Below are 22754 nucleotides of genomic sequence, written 5' to 3'. Positions count from 1 at the left end.
AAATCATTCTACCATAAAGACACATGCACACGTACGTTTATTGCAGCATTGTTCACAATTGCAAAGACTTGGAATCAACCCAAATGCCCATCAATGATAGACTGGATTAAAAACTGTGGCACATATACACCATGGAATACTTTGGAGTCATAAAAAGGATGAGTTCATGTCCTTTGCAGGGACATGGATGAAGCTGGAAACCATCATTCTCAGCAAACTAACACAGGAACAGAAAACCAAATACCGCATATTCTCACTCATAAGTAGGAGCTGAACAATGAGAACTTATGGACACAGGGAAGGGAACACCACACATCAGGGCCTGTTGAGGTGTGGAGGGCTAGGGGAGGGATAGCATAGGAGAAATACCTAATGTAGATGACAGGTTGATGAGTGCAGCAAACCACCAGAGCATGTGTATACCTATACAACAAACCTGCACATTCTATACATGTATCCAGAACTTAAAGTATTATAAAGAAAAAAATAAAAAATTTTAAAAATGTTGCTGATCCTTTGTTTTGTTTTTCAGAGGCAAGGAAACTTTTCTTTTGAGCTATTGACAGCTTTTTACAAATAAGTATACTCCCATGAACAAAATTTGGAGCCTATTTGTTTCTCTCTAACTTATTTCTCCAGAATTTGGAAACTATTTGTGAGTATTCTTAATTTATGGAAATACAGTTATTTATGTAAGTGCAGTAAGAATTTGTTTTCGTTTGTAACAGGACACAATTGGAGAAACTGGTTATTTTACCAAGGGTTTGACTGGAATGACGTGCTTTCCTTTAAAGAATCAAACTTGCCCTATAGAACCAGTAAAAGATTTTTGGGAAAACTGGGCTTATACCTTGTCTACACAGTCCCTGTACAGGGTTCCTGAACTGTGGTAAATAAAGAATGTCACTTTATGACAGGCCCAGGGCCCCAAGTTATCTTGGGACTGCAAGGGGAGAAGAATTCACCCAACTCATAGGTATTTGATGGTACAAAACATGGCTGGGTAGCTTGAGGCAGGAGAATCATTTGAATCTAGAAGGCAGAGGTTGCAGTGAGCCAAGACTGCACCATTTGACTCTAGCCTGGGTGACAGAGTGAGACTCTGTCTCAAAAAATACCCAAAAAACAAAAAACAAAGGCTGGTTTGAGATGGCTTCTATGGAATATAGTTCCATCAAAGCCAATTTAAAAAGCCTATGTGAAAAATAATTATTCTTGCTGCACTTTATACAAATAATCTGGCTAAGTACAATAAAGCAAATCAGTTCTACCATGATGTGTCTTTAGTAAAAACGGGAAACTAGAGAGAGAAAATTATGTTTCAAAACTATTGTTGGATTCTAGTCTTGCCTAATATTTTTCAATTTTTATTATTTTCTACAATTTGGACTGCATTCTAATGTTTCTTGGCTAAAAGTCTTCAAAATAATGTTTTCATTTTTTCCCCTTCTTTTTCTCTCTATTTTTCCTCATTTGGAGTCACTGAAAACTAAGCTGTGCTTTTGTAAAGCCCTGTGAACTGATGCTAGATAACTTAAACTTCAGAAGAAAATAACAGCAACCTATTTACTATTGAAAGTAAGTCACTTTCAAACCTGCCTACTGATGTATGGGCTTCAGAGTAATGTGGACTATATCGATTTACCGGGATTGTTCTTTTATTTCTTGCTGTTTTCTCTCTCCCCTGTTTTCTCTGCATAGGATGTGAGACTTCTCAACTTGCTAAAAATGAGCTTTCCTAATAACTTGGGACCTAACTGTCTAGGAATAAACCATATTAGCCATGAGAGGCCAGATGAAACCTGAGACCAGAGACTGGTTTTCTTCTAAAATGCTTTCTCCAAAGATTTTAAAAAAGAAAAGGGGGGAAATGTGAAAGGAAAGTAAATCTTGAAAATCTTGGGGCCCCCAAAATCACTAACCTAAAGGGAAAAGTCAAGCTGGGAACTGCTTAGGGCAAACCTGCTTTCCATTCTATTCAAAGTCATCCCTCTGCTCACTGAGGAAAATGCATATCTCATTGCCTTCTTTGGAAAGGTTAATCAGAAACTGAAAAGAATGCAATAGTTTGTCTCTCACCTACCTGTGACCTGGAAGCCCCCTCCTTTCTTGAGTTGTCCCTCCTTTCTGGATGGAATCAATGTACATCTTATATATATTGATTGATATCTCATGTCTCCCTAAAATATATAAAACCAAGCTATGCACCTTGGGAAAATGTTATCAGGACCTTCTGAGGCTGTGTAACAGGTGCACATCCTCCACCTTGGCAAAATAAACTTTCTAAATTAACTGAAACCTGTCTGAGATTTTTGAGGTTCATAAACTTCTCTGCAGAGTAATGTAAGACCTTCTCCTCATTGAGGGTAGGGTGACATTCTGCATATTACATAATATTTCTTTTCAGGAAGAATGAATTTTTTTCTGGGGGTGTCAAAGGGTTTGCATCCTACTTTCTGAGTCAAGCATTCATGTTTAGAGATTGCTTCATTCAGGAGAATGAGAAAAGATCACTCTATAGCATGGATGCTGAAATGGGGGCTAAGGAGAAAGAAGCTCTCTAAGATACCTCATCGTGGGGCCAGAATTATTAACTGTAAAGATGGTTATGGTTAGCAGGAATATTTAGTAATTTTTTCTCCTTTCATTATAACTTTTTTCTCTACATCAACCCTTTAGTTATGTCTTACTAAATGTTATAGTACAGTAGGGAAGTTTAAAAGAAATAAGGGTCAGGCCTATGTTCACAGGCCGATGAACACCTTGGGGAGTATAGCCACTTGGGAGATCCTGTTACTGTATGGACTGGTGGACTGCAGAAGAAGGAGGAAACTGTTTGGAGCAGGACCAGCAGCAGACAGAGCTTTCAGAAAGAGGGACATGTTCTGGACTGTGTGAGCATTGCCCAGATTCATAGAAATATAGGCCAGAAGAACTCTGTTGGAGCATAGACTTCTTGATGATAAGAAGAATTGGGTTTGGAGTCCAGAATATCTAAGTTACATTACAAAGAGATACAAATATGTGGATAAGTAAACATATTTGTTATTTCAATATTCAATTTAATCTATATTAGTCTATGTTTCACTTTATAGGCAATTCATAGGTCTTAAATTCCAAGCTATCGAATGCTGCTTGAGACTTTTCTGGCTGTTGTGCATCTGAGAATGAGTGTCTGGAATGGCATTCCTTAACACTGAAAACTTGAGAACACATATTACCATGAGGAAGCCCTCTAATCAGTCAGGAATGATGGTAGTCTTGGAAGACTTCCTGGTGGACATGACTCTTGAACTCAGTTGTGAATGACAAATCAGAATAGCAGGAGAGAGAATGTTAGATGGAAATAAGGCAATCTCAACAGAGATAACAGCATGTGTATAGCACAGGTTGAGAAGCAAAGGGAACAAAGAGGGTAATGAATGGAAAAAAGAAGCCAGGGGAGATAGGATCTAAGGAACAGGTGGAGATAAGGCTGTATTCACAGGAGACAAAAATGGCTTAAAGGAAGAGATTCACCTGTAAATGGGAAGAAGAGAATGGAGAGAGTTCAAGTTTATGATTACTTTATTTTTTGAACTCTTCTCTCTCCTGAAGCCATGAGCTAGGAGAAGGGCAAGGGGTACAAGGAGTGTGTGTGTGTGTGTGTGTGTGTGTGTGTGTGTGGTGTGTTGGAGAAAGTGTTATATGGAGGATGGGGAACAACATATTTACCTTCCACATGAGTTTTTATTGATACCAAGATGAGCTAAGTGGAACTCTGGTGTCCATCTGTGGGTTTGAGTCCAATAAGCTTTTTCTTTTACATTCATCTTATTTAAATCTTTGCTGTCACAGTGAAGAAATAATTCAGATAACGTATAAAGGCAATTGAATTTAACACAGATTTTATTGCCCTATAACCAGTTATGATGTGACCAGTGGATACCAATGAAACTTCTTCATTATTTGAGTCTGAAAATGCATATTTAAAACATTAAATGATTGACTCTACTGTGTGCCAAGCTCTGCGTGTAGGCATATTTCATATCTTAAAAAGGCTTACAATTCTTTCAGGGAGGCAAAAGCAAAATCTATGATTAGAGGTTAGCCAATAATGTCATGAAAATGCCATGAGAATAGAGAGAGGGAATAAAATCATAAAGATATAAATAAACATATTTGAACTACAGTTGATGTATTTTCTTAAGCTACTTCTATATCATATGCCAGAGGGCCTTCAATGGAAAATCCTAGGTAGAAAGACACTCTTTCTATGTTCCTACCACTTCTGAGTGGACCTGAATAAACAGATATTACTGGTATTTTAATTTTTTCCTCTGTTCCGTATTCTATAGAGATCAGCTTGCCTTCAGCCTGACCACTTAGACGACACAGGAGGTGTTTGACTTCCTTTTTTTTCCACACATCCCCACTGTGCCAGAGGGAATTTGTATTTTGTACTTTATCAAAGTACTGCTCTATTTCGGCCTTGTGAACAATACTGTTGAGACCCTTCCTTTGGCCCAGATAGAAAAGTGTGCTTGCCTGCTTGGACCTGCACATGCGCTTGTACTGTCCCCTGAAGGATCTATTTAAGGATGAAACATACTTTTCTATTAGTTTGGAATCTTGATCTAGCTCTTGATTTTCTGGCCAGAACAGGAGGCAGGCCAAGAAATAAGGGCCTGGATATTGATGACTTGGTCCTACAAATCGCAAGACCTCTCGGAGTTGCTTTTTTAGTGTGGTAAGTGGTTGAATGAATTTGGAGCTGGGCTTTAGACAATTGAGAATAATGTTGGCCAAAATGGAATTTTGTTTCTCATTTGTCATGTGCCTATTTGGGTTTTGCTTCAGTAGGAAGGCATATTCATTCACTATAATTTCCATGGTAGTTGCAGCATCTTTGAAGTTTGGATTAAGATATTCCAAGAGTCCAGCAAACCTATCTGCTCTCAGAGCTTCTAGCTTTTTCCTGCAATTCTCCTCCTGGAGTAATTGACTCTCTTTACTTTGTGGTAGACATGGATCCAAATGACAGAAAAGTTCTGTGTATTTCCTGAAACAACGACTGACTTTCTTGCTTAATGTGATTTCCACGATTTCTTTTTGGGTATACCTCATTTTCAGAAGAACCATATAATCAATAAAAAAGTCAAAGCACCTTTTCAGATCTGATTGTAAATTTTGTAGGTGGGATGTGAACTTGCTAAGAGCCAAATAATATTCGTTTCTGGGATCAGGAGGAATGGTCCATTTTCCTGATAAAAATTCCACCATAGTTTTTTTGGATAATTCATTTTCTTTGTGGAAAAAGGGGGTGAGCTGAAGAATCTGGATAGTGTAAAGACCAACTTCTATTTCACCCAAGAAACAAGCTGTATTGTACATGTCATATCGTCTCTGGGACTTCTGTGGTGACCATTCCTCGGTTTCATAGTTTTTACTATCAGTTTGCCTTTGGGATTCTTTGAAAGCTCTTGAGGCTTTTTCGGCAGCTTCTAGGAGATGTGTTAGGTCATTAACAGTAATGCTCCTACAGTTTTTGTTCCCATCCAACCACCATTTGATTTCACTTTTGTAGACTTGACCAAGGGTATCTGAAATATAGGAATTTTTAGGTGCTTTCATTTTGGCCTGAAGTGCCCAGTCCAGAGCCGTGTTAAAGTCCTTCTCTTTAATGTAGAAATGTCTTGCTAAGGCTTGACAAATGAATGCATTTTGTGGGAATCGTCTGCTTCCTACACTCAAGACCTTTTCAATGTCTTTATTCTGTAAAGCTTCCATTAATGGGGAAAACAAAGTGTCTGTTTCATCTCCATACTCCTTGCGCTGTCTTGTAAGCAGAAGAGTTTGAACGTCATGTTGAAATTTGTCTCTTCCTATTCCAGAATCATAGAATAAATTCTCTTCTAATATATTCAATGCAATTTGACATTTATCCAAGTGATAGCTTCTTTCCAGTTCTTTTAGACAGTACAGGGCAATCAGGGGGTGAATGACACGCACACCTGTGTATCTCCCATATTCTGCAACTTCTGTTTTTATTAGAAGTGTAGAATAAGTTCCCATCTTGTCTTCTAAACTTTCAGGTTCCCAGGGTGTATTAGTGTATATGATTCCCAAAAATATTTCACACTGTGAAACTGAAATTGTAGAATCAGTGACATAAGAGTTGAGTAAAGCCAAGAAGGAAATGAGTTGTGCTTCCTTGCTGTCAACATCCTGTCCTTTTAGGATATTCCTGACTACATTTTCTATATATGTTTCATCAAAATTGCTTTTCATGATCATGAAGGAATAAAAGTTTTCACAGTTCTTGTGCTGCTTTTCAATTTCCTTCAGTTTGGCCCCAAAAGCTCTTTGTTCCTTGGAAGAAAGTTGGTAATTTAGTGCAATACTGTCTGCCAATTTTGCACTTTCATCTGGATTCCGGGATCTCATGCAGTTTAAGATGATTACCAATGTTTTTTCATATCGCAAATCCTTCTCTGCTAAAACGGAATGGATGGCATTTTGTAGAAAGCAGACATTTTCTTGTTCTTCAAAATCATCCACAAGGAGGAGCACAGGAATGTAATCCTCATGGCTCTTTGCCTTATAGGTGACCAGATTGATCACTTGCTCTCCAATTTCTGCAAAACCAGTTGTTTTGTTTTTTAACACAGCACATCTGAAGTTTTTCTTTAAGTCCCAGAGAACATGCATAGCCAGTGTGGTACCCCACAGCCTGGATGATGATAAAGATTGATGATTTTGCAAATATTGGTTTAGGAGACTCTGCCCAGCACTGTATTAAATCTTTAAGCTTTTCATAACTGTCCCTTTTAACAAAATCTGAAGAATGGTTTTCAGAAGAAAAATAGAAGTTCCACCAGGATACTTTGCCACCTCGATAAAAGTGTTCTTCTTTTGATTTCTTAAACTCCAGGAATTTAGATTCATCTTTCTCGATGTCTGTTTCTCCACACTCATTTTCACAGAGGATTTCTAGTGCAGTCAAGACATCCTCTTTCTTTTTCTCTAGGATAACTGAAGAAGATCCACGGGCGGGCAAAAACCTTCTTGATGACTGAGTCACCGATTTTAGTTTAAGGATAGTGCTGTTTACCAGTTCTATATTTAATGTGGAAATACTGTGGTTTGTTAATTCATCTTCCATCTTCATTCTTGTTTGTAGTAGATCTTTCCATCGTTGGTAAATATTTGAATTTACAGAGATACACAACATATTTTCCATTCCTTTGAGAGCTTGATAGAAAGCCCAGAAAGTTTCAATGAGTGGATCTCCTGGGCTTTCCACTGAAGAGAGTAATAGAAACACTACCAAAAATTTTCCTCTTGTCATTATATTTTCATCTGTGAGAAATAAAATTAGTTTCCTGACTTCTGAAGCTCTTTCTCTCTGCCATAAATGTGGTTCTAGAGGTTTATATGTCTCACTTTTCAGGTCTGATCTGCCATTGCAGAAAATCCAGCTGGGCTGTTGGTAAAGATTAAGAGCAGAAATCTTCTCCCTCATGTTAGTTGTCTTGTCTTCATACTGATTTGGAAAGTGTAGGTTTGCCACTCGGCTTTCTTTGTAAGCTTTGACCACTCCATTGATCACAGATTCAGGATCAAACTCCAACACAGCAAACCATTTAATTTCCTTTAAAAAATCGAAGTGCTTTATTTGGTTCTGATGGCATTTATTTGTTACAAGAATGTACCAGTCATAGTATGAATTATCCAGTGAGTCTCGGTTTCCTATGAGAAGTTTAACCAGCTTTAGTCCTTCACTCTCCTTCTTCATTGCCTTCATTCCATACTCTTCTTCAGCCTCTTTTCTGGATGCCACCAGTGACTTTAAATTTTGTAAAAATGCTTTGAAATCTACATCCCGTTGCTTGGAATTGGCCAGGATATCCCTAGAGCTAGCCCCTTCTCTTACAAACAGTGAAGGATTTTGGTTTTGTTTCCATACTTTATCTTTACAAATTTGCATGTGAATGTAGAAATACTTATCTTTACATATAGAGTGTTTTGAAATAATATCGACTTCAATGACAAATCTGTCAGATGGCATATTGTTCTGCAGAAGGACTTCCACAAACCTTGGCTCCCGTATACACTTCTTGGCTTCATTGATCTCACTTTCTTCAAAATACTTTTTGATCATTAGATTGAAGTGGTCAATGAAGGCATCCTTACTGGTGATTTTCACACCAACAATTTCTCCATGGGGTTTGTCCTTGACTCCAAAATGGATGGTGCCATTGGTGCGTGAATTCATACAAGCTGATGCAAATCGGAAGACTTCATTGCTGAATTTCATCTTAATGTCCACTTCTGTGGCTGTTTCTGTGTTTGTGAGAGCTTTGAACTCATGTATTGGATCAATGAGATTGAGTGCTCCTGTTTCAGGTTGTAGAGTATAATGTTCTATATAGCGATGGCTGTCATGGAACTTATCAAAAGGATATGGCATACAAGTCAATTGTTCAGGTTTTAGCTCACCATTTTTCTTGTCTTTAGCATTTGCTATTTCTTCTAACACATTTTCTTTCACAAGAATTGATTCCCGTTCTTTGATATCTCTGACCTCTCTGGGATCATAATCAACATTGGATGACATTGAATTTTCTTCTTCCTTTTTGGTCTGTTTTGGATTTTTTTGGTGTTCTCTTTTGGATGGTTTTGAATGATCTAATTGTCCAGGATCATGATCGTCACTTTCAGGGGACTTACTATTCAATTTGTTATATGAACGTTTTATCAAAAGTGCTGGACCCCGTGGTAGCCCCATTTCTATAAGGTCCTTCTCAGTTAATTCCTGCAGGACTAATCCTGTCACTTCTTCTCTGAGCAGAATTTGTCCATATTGCTCATTAATCTTAAGGTCGTCAGTTACCCATTTTTTCACATGCTCTTTGGTCCAGTCTTTAATAATTTCAGGTATAGATACTTGTTTACTCATATCAAAGTTTCAACTTCTTCCTGAGAAAAAGCAATATAATACTATTTTAGAATTATACCGTATTATTAAGATCATATAGTCAATTATATATACATTATCATACAGAAGATACATATGTATATGTATAATATTGCTCAAGGCTGACTCTTAAAACTGCTTGATACTTACTTTAGCTGTTTTACCACCCTAATTCATACCCTTGTTTCTTAGGTGACTCTAATTGTAATTATGAAATAAGCTGTAGCTGCTAACTAGGTGACATGCCGTTTAGCCTTATGATAATTCTCCCTTTTAGCTTAACTTGGTGAAAGCTGGGTTTTCGTAACTTAAAACCAGAATCTTAAGTAACATAGAAATTGGTTCCCATAGCATATAGGAATATTGCAAATATACTTTAAAATAATGAAACTGGATAGGTAGAGGTGGGTTGAGGAACAGAAATCCACAGCTGGCTATCTTTGTTACATAGTAATGGAGGAGTTGGTTAAATAATCATCTGTTTTCTTTTGGAACTCAAGCTGTTAGGCCACAAGGTTAGGGTTTGGAGGAACTTGGTAGCAAAATCTCAGGATAATTGATTTGATTGGCTAATTCTTGTGCTCTCAGGAGGTACCAGAAGAGACTAGCTGTAATTCAAGCTGGGCTTCCTGAAACTAAATAGGGAACATAGTATGAGTTTTTAATTTTGTTAGAGCCATTTTCTCCCAAAATATTGATATGGGGTTAATGAAGATCCTACAATTATGTACTTTGATGAATGGCAAGAGCTGCCTATTTTGGACTCCTAGAACAGGGGTTCTCAACCTCAGTTAAACATTAGAATCACTTGGCATTCCACATCTCAGACTGCATTAGTTGGTGGAGGGAGTGAGGGTGGTGTTTTCAGGCATTAGTACTTTTAAAAATTTGCCTTGGTGCATCTATTGTGCAGATAAGACCAAGAGCAGTGGTTCTCAAGGTATGGTCTCCTGACCAGCAGCATCAGCATCACTTAGAAGCTGGCTAGAAATGTAAATTCTCAGGCCCCTACTTAGACCTACTGAATCAGAATTTAAAAGGTAAATCAATTAATTAGTTTAAGTAAACAGAAAACCCAGAAAATGGGAATATTTTAAGGATAGACAAAACAACATTAAAGATCAAATGAAACAAAAATACTACACTGAACTATAAAAAGAGAAAATAAAACATTTTAAACCAGGGATCCCCAAATCTGGTGACCTGGACCAGTACGTCTCTAACCTGTTAGAAACTGGGCTGCACAGCAAGAGGTGACTGGCTGGCGGGTGAGCTGGCAAAGCTTCATCTGTATTTACAGCCTCTCCCCATAGCTTGCATTACTGCCTGAGCTCCACATCCCATCAGATCAGTGGTGGCATTAGTTTCTTATAGGAGTGAAAACCCTGTTGTGAACTGTGCATGTGAGGGATCCAGGCTGCACACTCATTATGAGAATCTGGTGCCTGATGATCGGTCACTCTGTCCCATCATCCCAGATGGGGCCATCTAGTTGCAGGAAAACACACTTAGGGCTCCCACTGAGTCTACATTATGGTGAGTTGTATAATAATTTCATTATATGTTACAGTGTAATAATAATAGAAATAAAATGCACACAAAATGTAATGCCCTTGAATCAACTCAAAACCATCCCTCACTACCCCATGGAAAAATTGTCTCCTGGCCGGGCGCATAATCCCAGCACTTTGGGAGGCCGAGACGGGCGGATCACGAGGTCAGGAGATCGAGACCATCCTGGCTAACACGGTGAAACCCCGTCTCTACTAAAAAATACAAAAAACTAGCCGGGGAGGTGGCGGGCGCCTGTAGTCCCAGCTACTTGGGAGGCTGAGGCAGGAGAATGGCGTGAACCCAGGAGGCGGAGCTTGCAGTGAGCTGAGGTCTGGCCACTGCACTCCAGCCTGGGTGACAGAGCGAGACTCCGTCTTAAAAAAAAAAAAAAAAAAAAAAAAAAAAAATTGTCTCCCATGAAGTCAGTTCCTGGTTCCGAAAAGGCTGGGGACTGCTGTTTTAAATGATTTGTAATTTTTAGATTCCTTAGGTCTTAGTGCCTTGAATTCTCTTACTTACTCTGGCTTCAGTCTGTGGATCACAACTAGTCCTGGGGCAATTAGCAGAACCATGAGCAACTGGCACAATGAATGCTATAAACATATTTTAGATAATCAATTCAGTTCATCTGCAGTGTAGACAGAAGTCACTTGTGGGTCTTATGAGGTCCCACAAAAATTAGCCCATATATTGTAACTAGAGATAAGTGTTATTTATCTTAAATAGTGTATTCTGTTCATTCATTCAACACATATTTAATGAGCACCTATTATGTACCAGGCATCATGCTCAGGAAAAACAGTGATAATCAAAACAGATGTGAAGCTCTTTCATGATATTTATTGTCCATTGGAGAAGATAAAAAAATGAAATAAGTCACACACACACACGCACACACACTCAAAAAAGTTTATACTGACAGTGTGGTAGTGCTTTTTGTCAGACACAAGAAGGAGTCTAGGCCTGGGATATGTGAGGAGGAAGAGGGTGGGAACACTGGGCAGGTGAAGTTAAGGGAACTGCTGGAGTCATGTGGGAGGCAAGTGAGGGAGAAAGCCTGGAGGACAGAGTTAGGAAATAAGAAATAGTCTACCTGGTGGACCTACCAAAGGCTCCTTTAGTGGGTCTAAGGGGTATGACATAGTGTTTCAGCAGTGGGCAGTTCGTACTCCTGCACCCAGAGCCAGGGCACTGGGCCTGCCATAGAGTACTCCTGGGCAAATGGAGCCTCGGAGCCTGGTAAGCTCATCCCTGATCTTCCCATCTGCCCTGCAGTGGCCCTAAGTGTCATCTCAGGTAAGACTGACAGAGGGGCCCTGCCTCACCTGTTTACAAGCATTATATAAAACCAATAGTATAAGCAGTTATTAATAAATATCCTTAATGAAAACTTTTTTGAAGTCATTACATATGAGATAACTACCATAGTATTTTAAACCTTAGTCTTAAGATATTTCATACTTTGAAAGTTTGCTGAATACTTATTTTTTATACATTTTATACATTTTTAGACATTTTAATACATTTTGTATTAAAATGTAGGAAGCTGAAAGGAAGAGGACACTTGTGTCCTCAGATACCATTTCTGTCATAATTATTGGTGGCTCAATAGACATGTCATTGATTCTTCCAGTACAATGGCCTCTCACCCGATTGGCTTTTATCTTGACATCAACCCACCTCTATTCCCATGGTCATATCCTTGACCTTACCATTACTATTACGGATTGAATTATATCATGCCAAAATTCGTGCACTGAAGTCCTAACCTTCAGCACCTTAGAATGTGACTTTATTTGGAGACAGGATTGCTGTATATGTAATTAATTGACATGAAGTTATTATAGTGGACCCTAATCCAATATGACTGAGGTTTTTGTAAAAAGGGGAAACTTGGGCACAGAGGCTTGCTTACACACAGGGAGAACAGTATATGAAGACGAAGGCAGAGGTCAGTGTGATGTTTCTACAAGCCAAGAATCACCAAAGATTGCCAGCATGCTACTGTGAGAGGCATGGAAGAAATTCTCCCTGGTAGCCCTCAGAAGGAACCCACCCTGCCAATACCTTGATCTTGGACTTCTAGTCGCAAGGATTCTGAGATAATACATTTCTGTTGTTGAAGTGACTCTGTGCTACTTTGTTATGGCAGCTCTAGCCAACAAATACAGTTACTGAGAACTACAAGCCCTCCGTCCTCTCTGTTTCAAACACTTCCCTGTCCCCACCATCTCTTGCCCCTCAGGCCCACTGCCTTTAGTGCTCAAACACTAGTAAGTATTTCTTTAACACCAACACCTTTGATCTATGGATTCTACTACCATCTCACTTTTCCTCACTCCATTCATGTTTCACTTTTCCTCTTTTACTGGCTTAATTTTTTTTGATTATTCATCATCATGCACTTATTTTTTCGGTTTCTCCTCTCTGGTGACACTCTCACGGTTAAACTAGCATGTATTACATCTAACGGCAACTCCAGTTGCCAACAGCTTGTCAGAGGCATGGCTGGAGATAGGCCTCCACACCTGACTGGAACATCGGCTGGTCAATGGCCCTCCACAGCCCTGAGCGCGGTAACATGGTTTGGACAATTAGCCCAACACTTGACTCTTGAGCATGCTGAACAGTGGCCCTTCACACTCTGACTGGAGCATGCTGGACAATGGCCCTCCACACCCTGACTGGAACATGACTGGACAATGGTCCTCCACACCCTGACTGGAACATGGTTGGACAATGGGCCTCCACACTGACTGGAGCATGCTGAACAGTGGCCCTTCACACTCTGACTTGAGCATGCTGGACAGTGGTCCTTCACACCCTGACTGGAGCACGCTGGAAAATGGCCCTCCACACCCTGACTGGAACATGGCCGTACAATGGCCCTCCATACCATGACTGGTCTCACCTTAATGCTCTCAACTACCATGCTTTATTTCTTTCTCTGCTTTAGTCAACCTCTCCATTTGCAGTAGTCACTCTCTTATTCTCCTAAATGATCATTTCATCGTTTCTCCTCTCTCATCAAACCTACAACACCTCCTCACCATGGTCACCTTGCTTCCTGTTTAAACTGGCAGAATTGAAGGAATCCAAAGAGAGCTTCTCCAAACTCCTGAAACCACATCTACCCATCAGCCTGCTTCTTCACTTTTCTTCTGTTACTACATCATATGTTAGTTTCTGTTCTCTGCATGTTCTGCCCATATGCCTAGTGAGGTCAAGCTCTCCACTTGCAGTAGCCCTTGCATCCCTCTCACCTATTCAGGAAGTTGCTCCAGAAAGTATCCCCTCTCTATTTGGCTTCTTCAGCCTTTCCTCATCTACTAGATCTCCTTCAGCAATCAAGCACGTTTATGTTTTTCGTGTTAAGCAAGACTCTTTGGAACTACTCTTACCCACATTTCTGCTTTTCTTCACAGTAGAGCTGTCTACACTTTCCGTTTCCTGTTTCTCTTCTCCCACTCACTTTAGAAGTCACTCCAATCAGGTTTTGCCCTCACTCCTCCACTGAAATTGCACTTGGCATTGCTACAGACAGTTCTTGGCAGAGCAATAGCACTTGAAACAAGTGATTGCTCTCTTTTCCTTGGATTACTCTCCTTGCAGGCTTTTGGGACACCACCTTTCCTGATTTTTCCTCCTCCTTTTCTGGCTAGTCCTTCTCAGTTTCCTCTGCGGTTCTTCCTTAACTCTCCACCTCTAAATGTTGAAGTGCCTCTCAGACCTAGCCTCTTTTCTATCTAGAGTTCTATCTAGAGTTTCTCCTTATGAATCTCATCTATCTTGCATTTAAATGCAATCTGTATGCCTGTGACTTCCAAATTAACATGATCGGCCCTGGCTTCTGCCATGATGTCCATATATCTGCCTTCTCTATGTTCACCTAGATATCTGACAGTCCTTCTAAAACTAACATGGCCAAAATGGGTCTCCTGATATCTGCCCCTCCCACTCCAAACTTGCTCCTCTCACAGTCTTATAAGTTAATGGAACTTGTCAATTGTTCAAGGCAAAAACCATGGCAGCATTTTTGACTGCTTTTTTTTTTTTTCACTCATTGTATTAGCAAATACTTTCAACCACACCTTCACAGTATATCCAGAATTCCACCCTTTCCCACTATCCCTACTGCTACCACTCTGTTCTAGGCCATCATCTCTTTCCTGGATTGTTTTTGTTACCTGGTCTGACTCTGGCTTTGCCCCACCCCCATGCCATTCACTCTATTTTCAACACAACAGCCAACCTGATCCTGTTCAAACATGCAAGTGTGATCATGTCACTGACTCTTAGTCAGTGTCTTCTGCTCAAAACTTTTATCTGACTTCTCATCTCACATGGAGGAAAAGCCAAAGTCCTTAAATAAAGTCTGACATGATATGTCCACCCCACTGTCTTTTTGACCTCATTACTTCCGCTCACTTCCCTCCAGCTGCCCAGTTGTCTTGCTGTTCCTCAAACATGCCAGCCTTGCAGCTGCACGAGGCCTTTACACTACCTGTTCCCTCTGCTTGGAATGCTCTTCCTCCAGATGCCAACATGGCTCACACCCTCACCTTTTTAGCTCTTTACTCAAATTCAATAAGGACTTTCTTGCTCATCTTTCTTAAAATTTCAGTCCTTACTCCAGCACTTTCCATTGCTCTTCCCTGCTTCAAGTTTTCACTTTAGATTTATGTACTATACATTTTACTTAATTATATTTCTCATTCTGTGTCAGCAACTGGAATGTAACTTCCATGAGAAGAGGCATTTTTGCCTGTCATTCATGCATGAATCACTAGGGCCTGACATAAAATAAGTACTCAATAAATATTTGTTGAATGAGGAAATTAATGTTTTTAGATTAGTGAAACAATTGAATTGTATTTGGGAAATATCTTCATGTTGTCATCGATGAGACCAAAACCAACTCCAGCATCTGGGTTAGCCAGTCATAATTAGTAAGAAAAGAGTTTACTTTTCAAAAAGAAAAGTCAGTAAACATTTTATTCTTCACCTAACGGGCAAATTACAGAGACTTGATGTCCTATTGTAAGCTCCAGTTTCCTGACACTTCTCCTCAGGTTTTGGTGTCTCACTTATAGTCCCTGAGTGAGCATTTTTCTCACATAGGGTTTTCCCCAGAGGAGATCTCTTTCTACCCTAGGTCCTCAGTGAGCCAGAACCCCAAGGCTTCAGGGTCACCCTCCACTGTTTTAACTGCTGTTGCTGCTCTGGGCAACAAACCCTCCTCTGGAGATGCTCTTACCGTGCACCATAGACTGGCTCTGTTTAGGTGTGAGGCAGCATCTTCTCCTAGCCAGTGTCCTCTCTCAGTAATTCAAGCTACCCATCCTTTCTTTGGGTCACCCCAAATACTGTAAGGAAGAACTTTAGACTTTTCTCTTCTGTGACTACAGCAATTCTGATAGACCCCAGCACTCTACAAGAAGCAGCATTTTAAGAATTTCCTGCTTAGCAACCATTACATGCCCAGAGACACTGTGTGTGCCGGGTGGTGGCGTGGGAGATAGCAGAGGGCTTGTCTTTGTGTCTTTGTGTTACCTGACAGCATGACAGTTTCCCTTCACTTTCTTCTTTATAGATTGACTTCTGTCAGGAACTACCAGGGAGATGGAAACACCCTTCTTAAACAGGGTGACTGGCATCTGTGCTTCTTAAGCCTTGAGTCTTTTTATCTTTACCTTGTCTTAGAGGTTTCCCAATGGTTCAAAGATAAAAACTCCACACCCTAACTGGAACATGGCTGGACAATGGCCCTTCACACCCTGACTGGAGCATGACTGGACAATGGCCCTCCATACCATAACTGGTCTCACCTTAATGCTCTCATCTACCATACTCTATTTCTCTGCTTTAGTCACCCTCTTATTCTCCTAAATGATCATTTCATTGTTTCTCCTCTCTCATCAAACCTACAACACCTCCTCACCACAGTCACCTTGCTTCCTGTTTAAACCAGCAGAATTGAAGGAATCCTAAGAGAGCTTCTCCAAACTCCTGAAACCACATCTACCCACAGACCTGCTTCTTCACTTTTCTTCTGTTACTACATCATATGTTGGTATGATAACATATCACATAAAAATATTTCTCAGCCAGAATTCCACAATTTCCCACCCCTATGTTGGTAGCTGAGAAGATACACAACAACTTGAAGGTATTATGTATTCAATATTACTTTCTTTTTTTTTTTGAGACGGAGTCTTGCTCTGTCGCCCAGGCTGGAGTGCAGTGGCTGGATCTCAGCTCACTGCAAGCTCCGCCTCCCGGGTTTACGTCATTCTCCTGCCTCAGCCTCCGGAATAGCTGGGACTACAGGCGCCCGCCACCTCGCCCGGCTAGTTTTTTGTATTTTAGTAGAGACGGGGTTTCACCATGTTAGCCGGGATGATCTCGATCTCCTGACCTCGTGATCCGCCCGTCTCGGCCTCCCAAAGTGCTGGGATTACAGGCTTGAGCCACCGCGCCTGGCCTCAATATTACTTTCATGTGAATTTTGCCCTCTGTCAATTATAAGTATCTTACATGGTCTACGATCCATATGTAGTTGGAGCTGTTATTTAATTCAGGTGACAATGATTTGGGCAAAAGGTTTTCATAATGCTTTGACATAACTCTTTGGCTCTTTCTGTGACTTCAACCTTACACCCTAGACTGCAGGCATAGTTCTAAACATGAGGGCTTTCATGTTTAGCAAGAAGCTACATAGTGTGTAGAAAGGTGGAGGAGTTGTGATCAGAAAAACGATGTCATGATTAAATTATGTCTCCTCTCAGTGAGCCTGTTTTCCCACTTATAATATATGAAAATCGGACCAGAACTAATGTTGTCTTAGTTGTTGCTTGTTTTTGTTCTGCTTCTTCAAAAGAAACGCATCTGAAACCGCTGTATCTAACATGGGTAAAGGTGTAGCTGCTCTGGTTGGAGCTGGGGAGAAGACCTTCACTTTAACTCTGTTCTGTTCTGGGAAAATTTTGAAACACAAAGTTCTCTTTATTTGTACACTGGGCCCTCCCTATCAGTGGGTACCACATCGTGGATTCAACCAACCACAGATTGAAAATATTTGAAAAAAAAAATTGCTTCTGTACTGAAAATGTACAGACTTGTTTTTGTTGTCACTATTCCCTAAACAATATGGTATAACAACCATATAATATGACATTGTACTAGGTATTATAAATAATCTAGAGATGACTCAAAGTACACAGGAGGATGTGTATAGGTTATACACAAATACCTTGCCATTTTACACTAGGGATTTGAGCATGTACAGGTTTTGGTATCTGTGCAGGTCCTGGAATGGATCCCCTACAGACAATAAATTTCAGGATCTACTGCCTAAGGACTATTATTTTTCTCTCTTTAGAGACTAAGCAGGAAGGATCAAACTGGCCTGCCCTTGGCAAGCTCTGGTGCTCACCCTCATGTTTAGGAGGCTGGGCCTCACTGGGCTCACTCACCTCACTGGACTCACTCACTCACTCACTTTCCGTGCCTCCAGGAAAGGATGCTCAGAATCCCAGCTGCAGCCCAGCAGGCCCACCTCTGCTCTGATGCTCTGTATAACTGAAACCGCAAAGCAAAAGTTAGTTTTATTTTCTTGAAGTGTATGTTCAAATTATATATTTCTTCCCATAGTCTCTATACAAGCTATTGTGCATAAAAGTCTTACATAAAATGAAGGCTAAACCTTGGAGGATTTTATTCTTTAATTAAATGTAACTTATAGGACAGAGTATGGCATAGCTGCACATGGCTACAATTTTCGATACACGGTTTTGTATGCTCAGATTCCTGATCTTCTGGTCTACGTTTTACCCAGGTTTTAGCCTCACCCCCAGAGCTTTCCACCTGTAGAAATATGCTGCACCCTCGCCATGCTTGCTGGAAAGTTTCTTTTTTAAAAATTCTGCAATCAGCACAAGTTACATCTATTGATTCTTATATAAAAGTAGTGATATTTCTCATTCCTTTTATAAGAAATAGCTTATGCTCACTTGCAAATATGTTCATTTTCAAAGTTCTGTTTTACTTTTTAGAATTAGCTTTTAAAGACAGCTTTTAAGGAGAGTTGATTAAACAAACCTTTAATGATTAGAAACTTACTAGGGCTTTTCTGAAAACTTCTATCTTTGTATTAGAAACATAAAATAAGTCTTCATGAGGCTGTTTGATCTGGATTCCTCAGATTAGTTCCCCTTTCTTGATGATTTGCCAAAGTCACGTTCTGGAAGGCAGCTATGAGGAAGCAGAGCTGTAGGCAGAACAGACTTGGTCCTTGTTCAGTTTGCCGGAGGATATACTTGTTGAGAACGTATTGCATAAAACAATGATATCACAACCAATTAAAATGCAATAGACTGGACTGCTGCTTAGGAAATGTTTATGAAACTGATTTCCCCCCCTAACTTTCTACTATGAAAATGTTCAAACACACAGAAAATTTGAAAGAATAGTGAAAAGAATACCCTTCTCCTAGGTAGCATCCCTTTGTATACTTAAATACTTCTAAGAAAATAAATAAACCTCAAAAAGTATGTGGCAGGCACACTTTATCTCTCTTCCAGCATTCCACATTCAATGTAGAGCAAATCCTATGGGGTGTATCTTCAAAATATACCCAGAATTTGACTACCTATCACCACTACCACCTGGTCCAAACTCTCCTCTTCTCTCTCTTGGATTATAGGAATAGCTTCCTTGCCATGTTCCCTCTTGCTGTTATTGATCCCTTCAGGAACTTCTCAAAAAAGCAGCCAGAGTGACCATGTTAACATGAAAATAACATCATATCAATGTTGTGTCCAACCCTGTCTGTGGCTTTCCATCTGACTAGGCCTCACACAGTCTGGTACCCTGTTAACCCTCTGATATTAGGTCTTTTATTTTTCCCTCTAAATCTGGCCCAGTCACCTGACCTCATCGTTGCTTCCTGAAGGAAGCACCTGCCCCTGTTTCCAGCCACTACAATTGTTTTCCCTTCCTGGAATGTCCTTGGATACCAGCAGGGTTCACTGTCTCACTTTGTTGAGATCTTTTGTCAAATGTCACCTTGTCAGCAAGGCACTGTTTGGCCAGCCTACTGCAAACTTTATCCCATCTCCCAACATTTCCTATCCCTTTTCTGGCTTCATTTTTTATCTACTTAAGACTTACAAGCAGCAAATATTTTATATATTTTGACCTATTTACTTTATTTCTTTTCTGTCCCACCCATTATTCTATGCACTCCATAAGGACAAATTTCTTTACATTTTGTTCATTATCTGGCATTGCCTAGCACATAATAGCTTCTTAACAAAAATCTGTTAAATGAGTAACACATTTTCTTAGAGTAGTTAAAAGTAATGAGTATTTGAAAGGCCTTGAGCTACCAATGTCTGTGGGTCAAAGGACTTCCTCATTTTCCTAGGGAAATTATTTCACTTGGCTGGAACTCCAGATAGAAATCTGGGGAAATCGCTTTACTGTGCTACCCGTTAGGCCAGAACTAACTCCAGCTTCTATCATCTGGTCACAAAGAATGAAAAGGAAGTTTTTTTTCAAAAGGAAAGCAAAATGAATGAATATATCTTCTCCTGCAGTTTTTGTAGATACCCTAGTTACAGAATACACCTTACCAACTTTCTGCTGTGTCACTTGCAGTCACCGAATGAGGCCATTTCTCACACTGCGTTTTACCTGGAGGAGGTCCCTTTTGACTCCAGGTCCCCAGTGTCTTAAGACCTCTGCTGTTTTCACCCACTGCCTTTGCTGGGAAGCTGCTCTTCTGGCAAGGGGCTTCCGTTTTCCACAGACACAATCCGCTCAGGTGAGATGCAATACCTTCTTTTAGCCAGTGTCCTCTTTCAGAAATTTAACCAGTCACTCTCTCTCTCTGGAAATCCTAAAGATGGAAAAAGCAGACTGCAGAATTTTTCTTTTGTTTTAGCCAGGACAATTTTAAGAGCATCTGGATATATGCTGTTGGAACTAAGTAACAATCAAAATTACCATGATTAGTGTGGACAAATTTTGTGATTGCCTTGACATAAGTCTTGGCTTTCTAGGGGCTCTCAGTGTCCTGTTTTGAAACAATGGTGAGCACAAATCTTATCTTTTGCAACGTTGGTTACTGAGAAAGGATTTGCAGGTTGCCATCCTCAACACTCGTTTTCTCTCTTTATGTTCAGCAAGAAGTACCAAGTCAGCAAACTCGCAGGAACAAGCACAGCTGCCCACCCCATCTTTGAAAGACCCTCATGCCCTGGGGAGGTGTTCTGCTCTGTAGGATTCTTAGAACTGATGTAGGGGAAAAACACTTCAGAATCTGGCTGTAGCCCAGATTGGCTCTACCCACACCCTCCTCGCATAGTCTGGCAGTCGGAAGTCACACAAGCAAGTTAGTTTCATTTTCCTGAAGAACACTTTGCATTTTTTTTCTTAGTTTTCAACCAGATTGCTGTATAAGATTATATGTGAATGAAGTACTTTAATAGAATAATATTTAGCCTCTGCAGAGTATTACCTTTGATAAAATGTAAAACTTTTAATGTCTTACATTGTGAAGACAGAATTTTGTGTAATTACACAAGATCACAGGTTTTCCTTTAGAATCTTCAGTGCTTAAATTCCTGACCCTGTTTGCTTCGTTTCTCTGTCCTCTTTTCCAAAGCCTGCCTGCCACAATCAGAAACCCTCCCACCATTCTAATTACACTTAATGGTACGTTTCTTTTTAGAAGAGCACTTATAAAGTTATTATCAGTTAAATATACTGACATGTATTTAATCCATTGATTCTTCTAGTTACTTTAGTATTTTTATAAGTAATGGTTTATGGACAAACCTATAGTTATATAAAAAGTACAGCTGAAGTTTTAAAAAATAGCTGTCGCCTCAAAGGCATAACAAATAAAGGTTTAATGGTTCAGTTTACTTACCGGGATTTTCTGAAAAAGTCATTGTTTTATATCAGAAACTTGAAACAGGCCATTTGAACTTTTGCTGTCTCATTCTTCATCTGATGGCTAGGAGATATGAGTGTAAGGATTCTTTTTTAAAAATCAAGGCATTAAATTGTGAAGTCTTCTGTTCTCCCAGTGCTCTGACTTTCTGAGGGTGTGTCAGAGTGCCAGTACAGAAGCAGGAGGAAGTTGAAGTATAGAGAGTTTCAGTTTCACTTTAGAACGTTCTTTTTTCTTGGGTTTAGAAGGATCTAAAATATTTTAAATCAATAACATTACCAAAATATCAATAAATTTGAACCACTGCTTAGAAACTGTTTACCAGGCAGGTTTTTAAGTCATAAGAGTTAAGAAATAAGGAAACAACAAACAAACAAACAAAAAAACCCAACTACTCAAAAAACTACCTACAGGACAAAGAGAATGGAAATACCAGGGAGAAAATCAATATGTCAGTGCAATCTAAGTTCCTGTTACCGGTTGAATTGTGTCCCTCAAACATTCATAAGTTAAAGTCCTAATCCTCAGTACCTCCGAATGTTACTGTATTTGGAGATAAGGTCTTTCAGGAAGTAATTAAATTAAAATGAGGTCATTAGAGTGACTGTAATTCTATCTGACTGTGTCCTTATAAGAAGAGGAGATTGGGACACAGACACATATAGAGGGAAGATCATATGAAGACACAAAGAAAAGATGGCCATCTACAAGCCAAGGAGAGAGATATCAGAAGAAACCAACCCTGATAGTGTCAGAGATGTTCTAACCAGAGCAACTCCATTTTGAATGAGGGCTACGAAAATGAGGCTGAGACTTGTTGGGCTGCATTCTCAGAAAGGTAGGCATTCCTAGCCTCTAGATGTTTATTATTAAGGGAACAAATTAATCATATTTACTAAACAGACCCTGACTTGGGAGTGTCCAGATATCCTGATATCTGGAGAACAAAGGCATTCCTAATTTTGCTTTAAAGAAAATAATATCGATTCTTGCAAAGTATATTAATTAAGAAAATTAATTCTTTATCAGAAACTCTTGTAGCAAAACACATCTCTCCATATATATAAGCATTGTATGGATGGATGTGTTCCTCCTCTTACTTTCGGGAACGTCCTACTCTGTAGCCAGACAACTAGCTATTATCTCTGGAGAAGCCTTGGGTAACCCTTGACATGGCAGGTAAGAACATTAATTCCTTCTGGATTGCTTATTCTGTTCTGACACATTATGATGGGTCTCTGTCACCCCAGAACTGTATGGTCATGGGGATAGATGGACAAG

The 22754-nt window shown here is 39.8% G+C and overlaps 1 protein-coding gene across 1 annotated transcript; it reads right to left on the bottom strand.

Moving 5' to 3' along the window:
• Positions 1–3870: 3870 nt before the first annotated feature.
• SAMD9L (sterile alpha motif domain containing 9 like) lies at positions 3871–21666 on the bottom strand. Its single transcript, XM_017870302.1, is given in 6 exon segments — positions 3871–6707; positions 6710–6742; positions 6745–8961; positions 17989–18094; positions 20210–20414; positions 21450–21666. Coding segments are annotated over 3 exon segments (4752 nt in total). The 5' UTR covers positions 8942–8961; positions 17989–18094; positions 20210–20414; positions 21450–21666; the 3' UTR covers positions 3871–4185.
• Positions 21667–22754: the final 1088 nt, after the last annotated feature.

The sequence above is a fragment of the Rhinopithecus bieti genome, unplaced genomic scaffold (genome assembly GCF_001698545.2).
Source record: "Rhinopithecus bieti isolate Rb0 unplaced genomic scaffold, ASM169854v2 scaffold_5191, whole genome shotgun sequence".
NCBI classification, from domain to species: Eukaryota; Metazoa; Chordata; class Mammalia; order Primates; family Cercopithecidae; genus Rhinopithecus; species Rhinopithecus bieti.
This window is presented reverse-complemented; position numbering and strand designations above follow the sequence as displayed.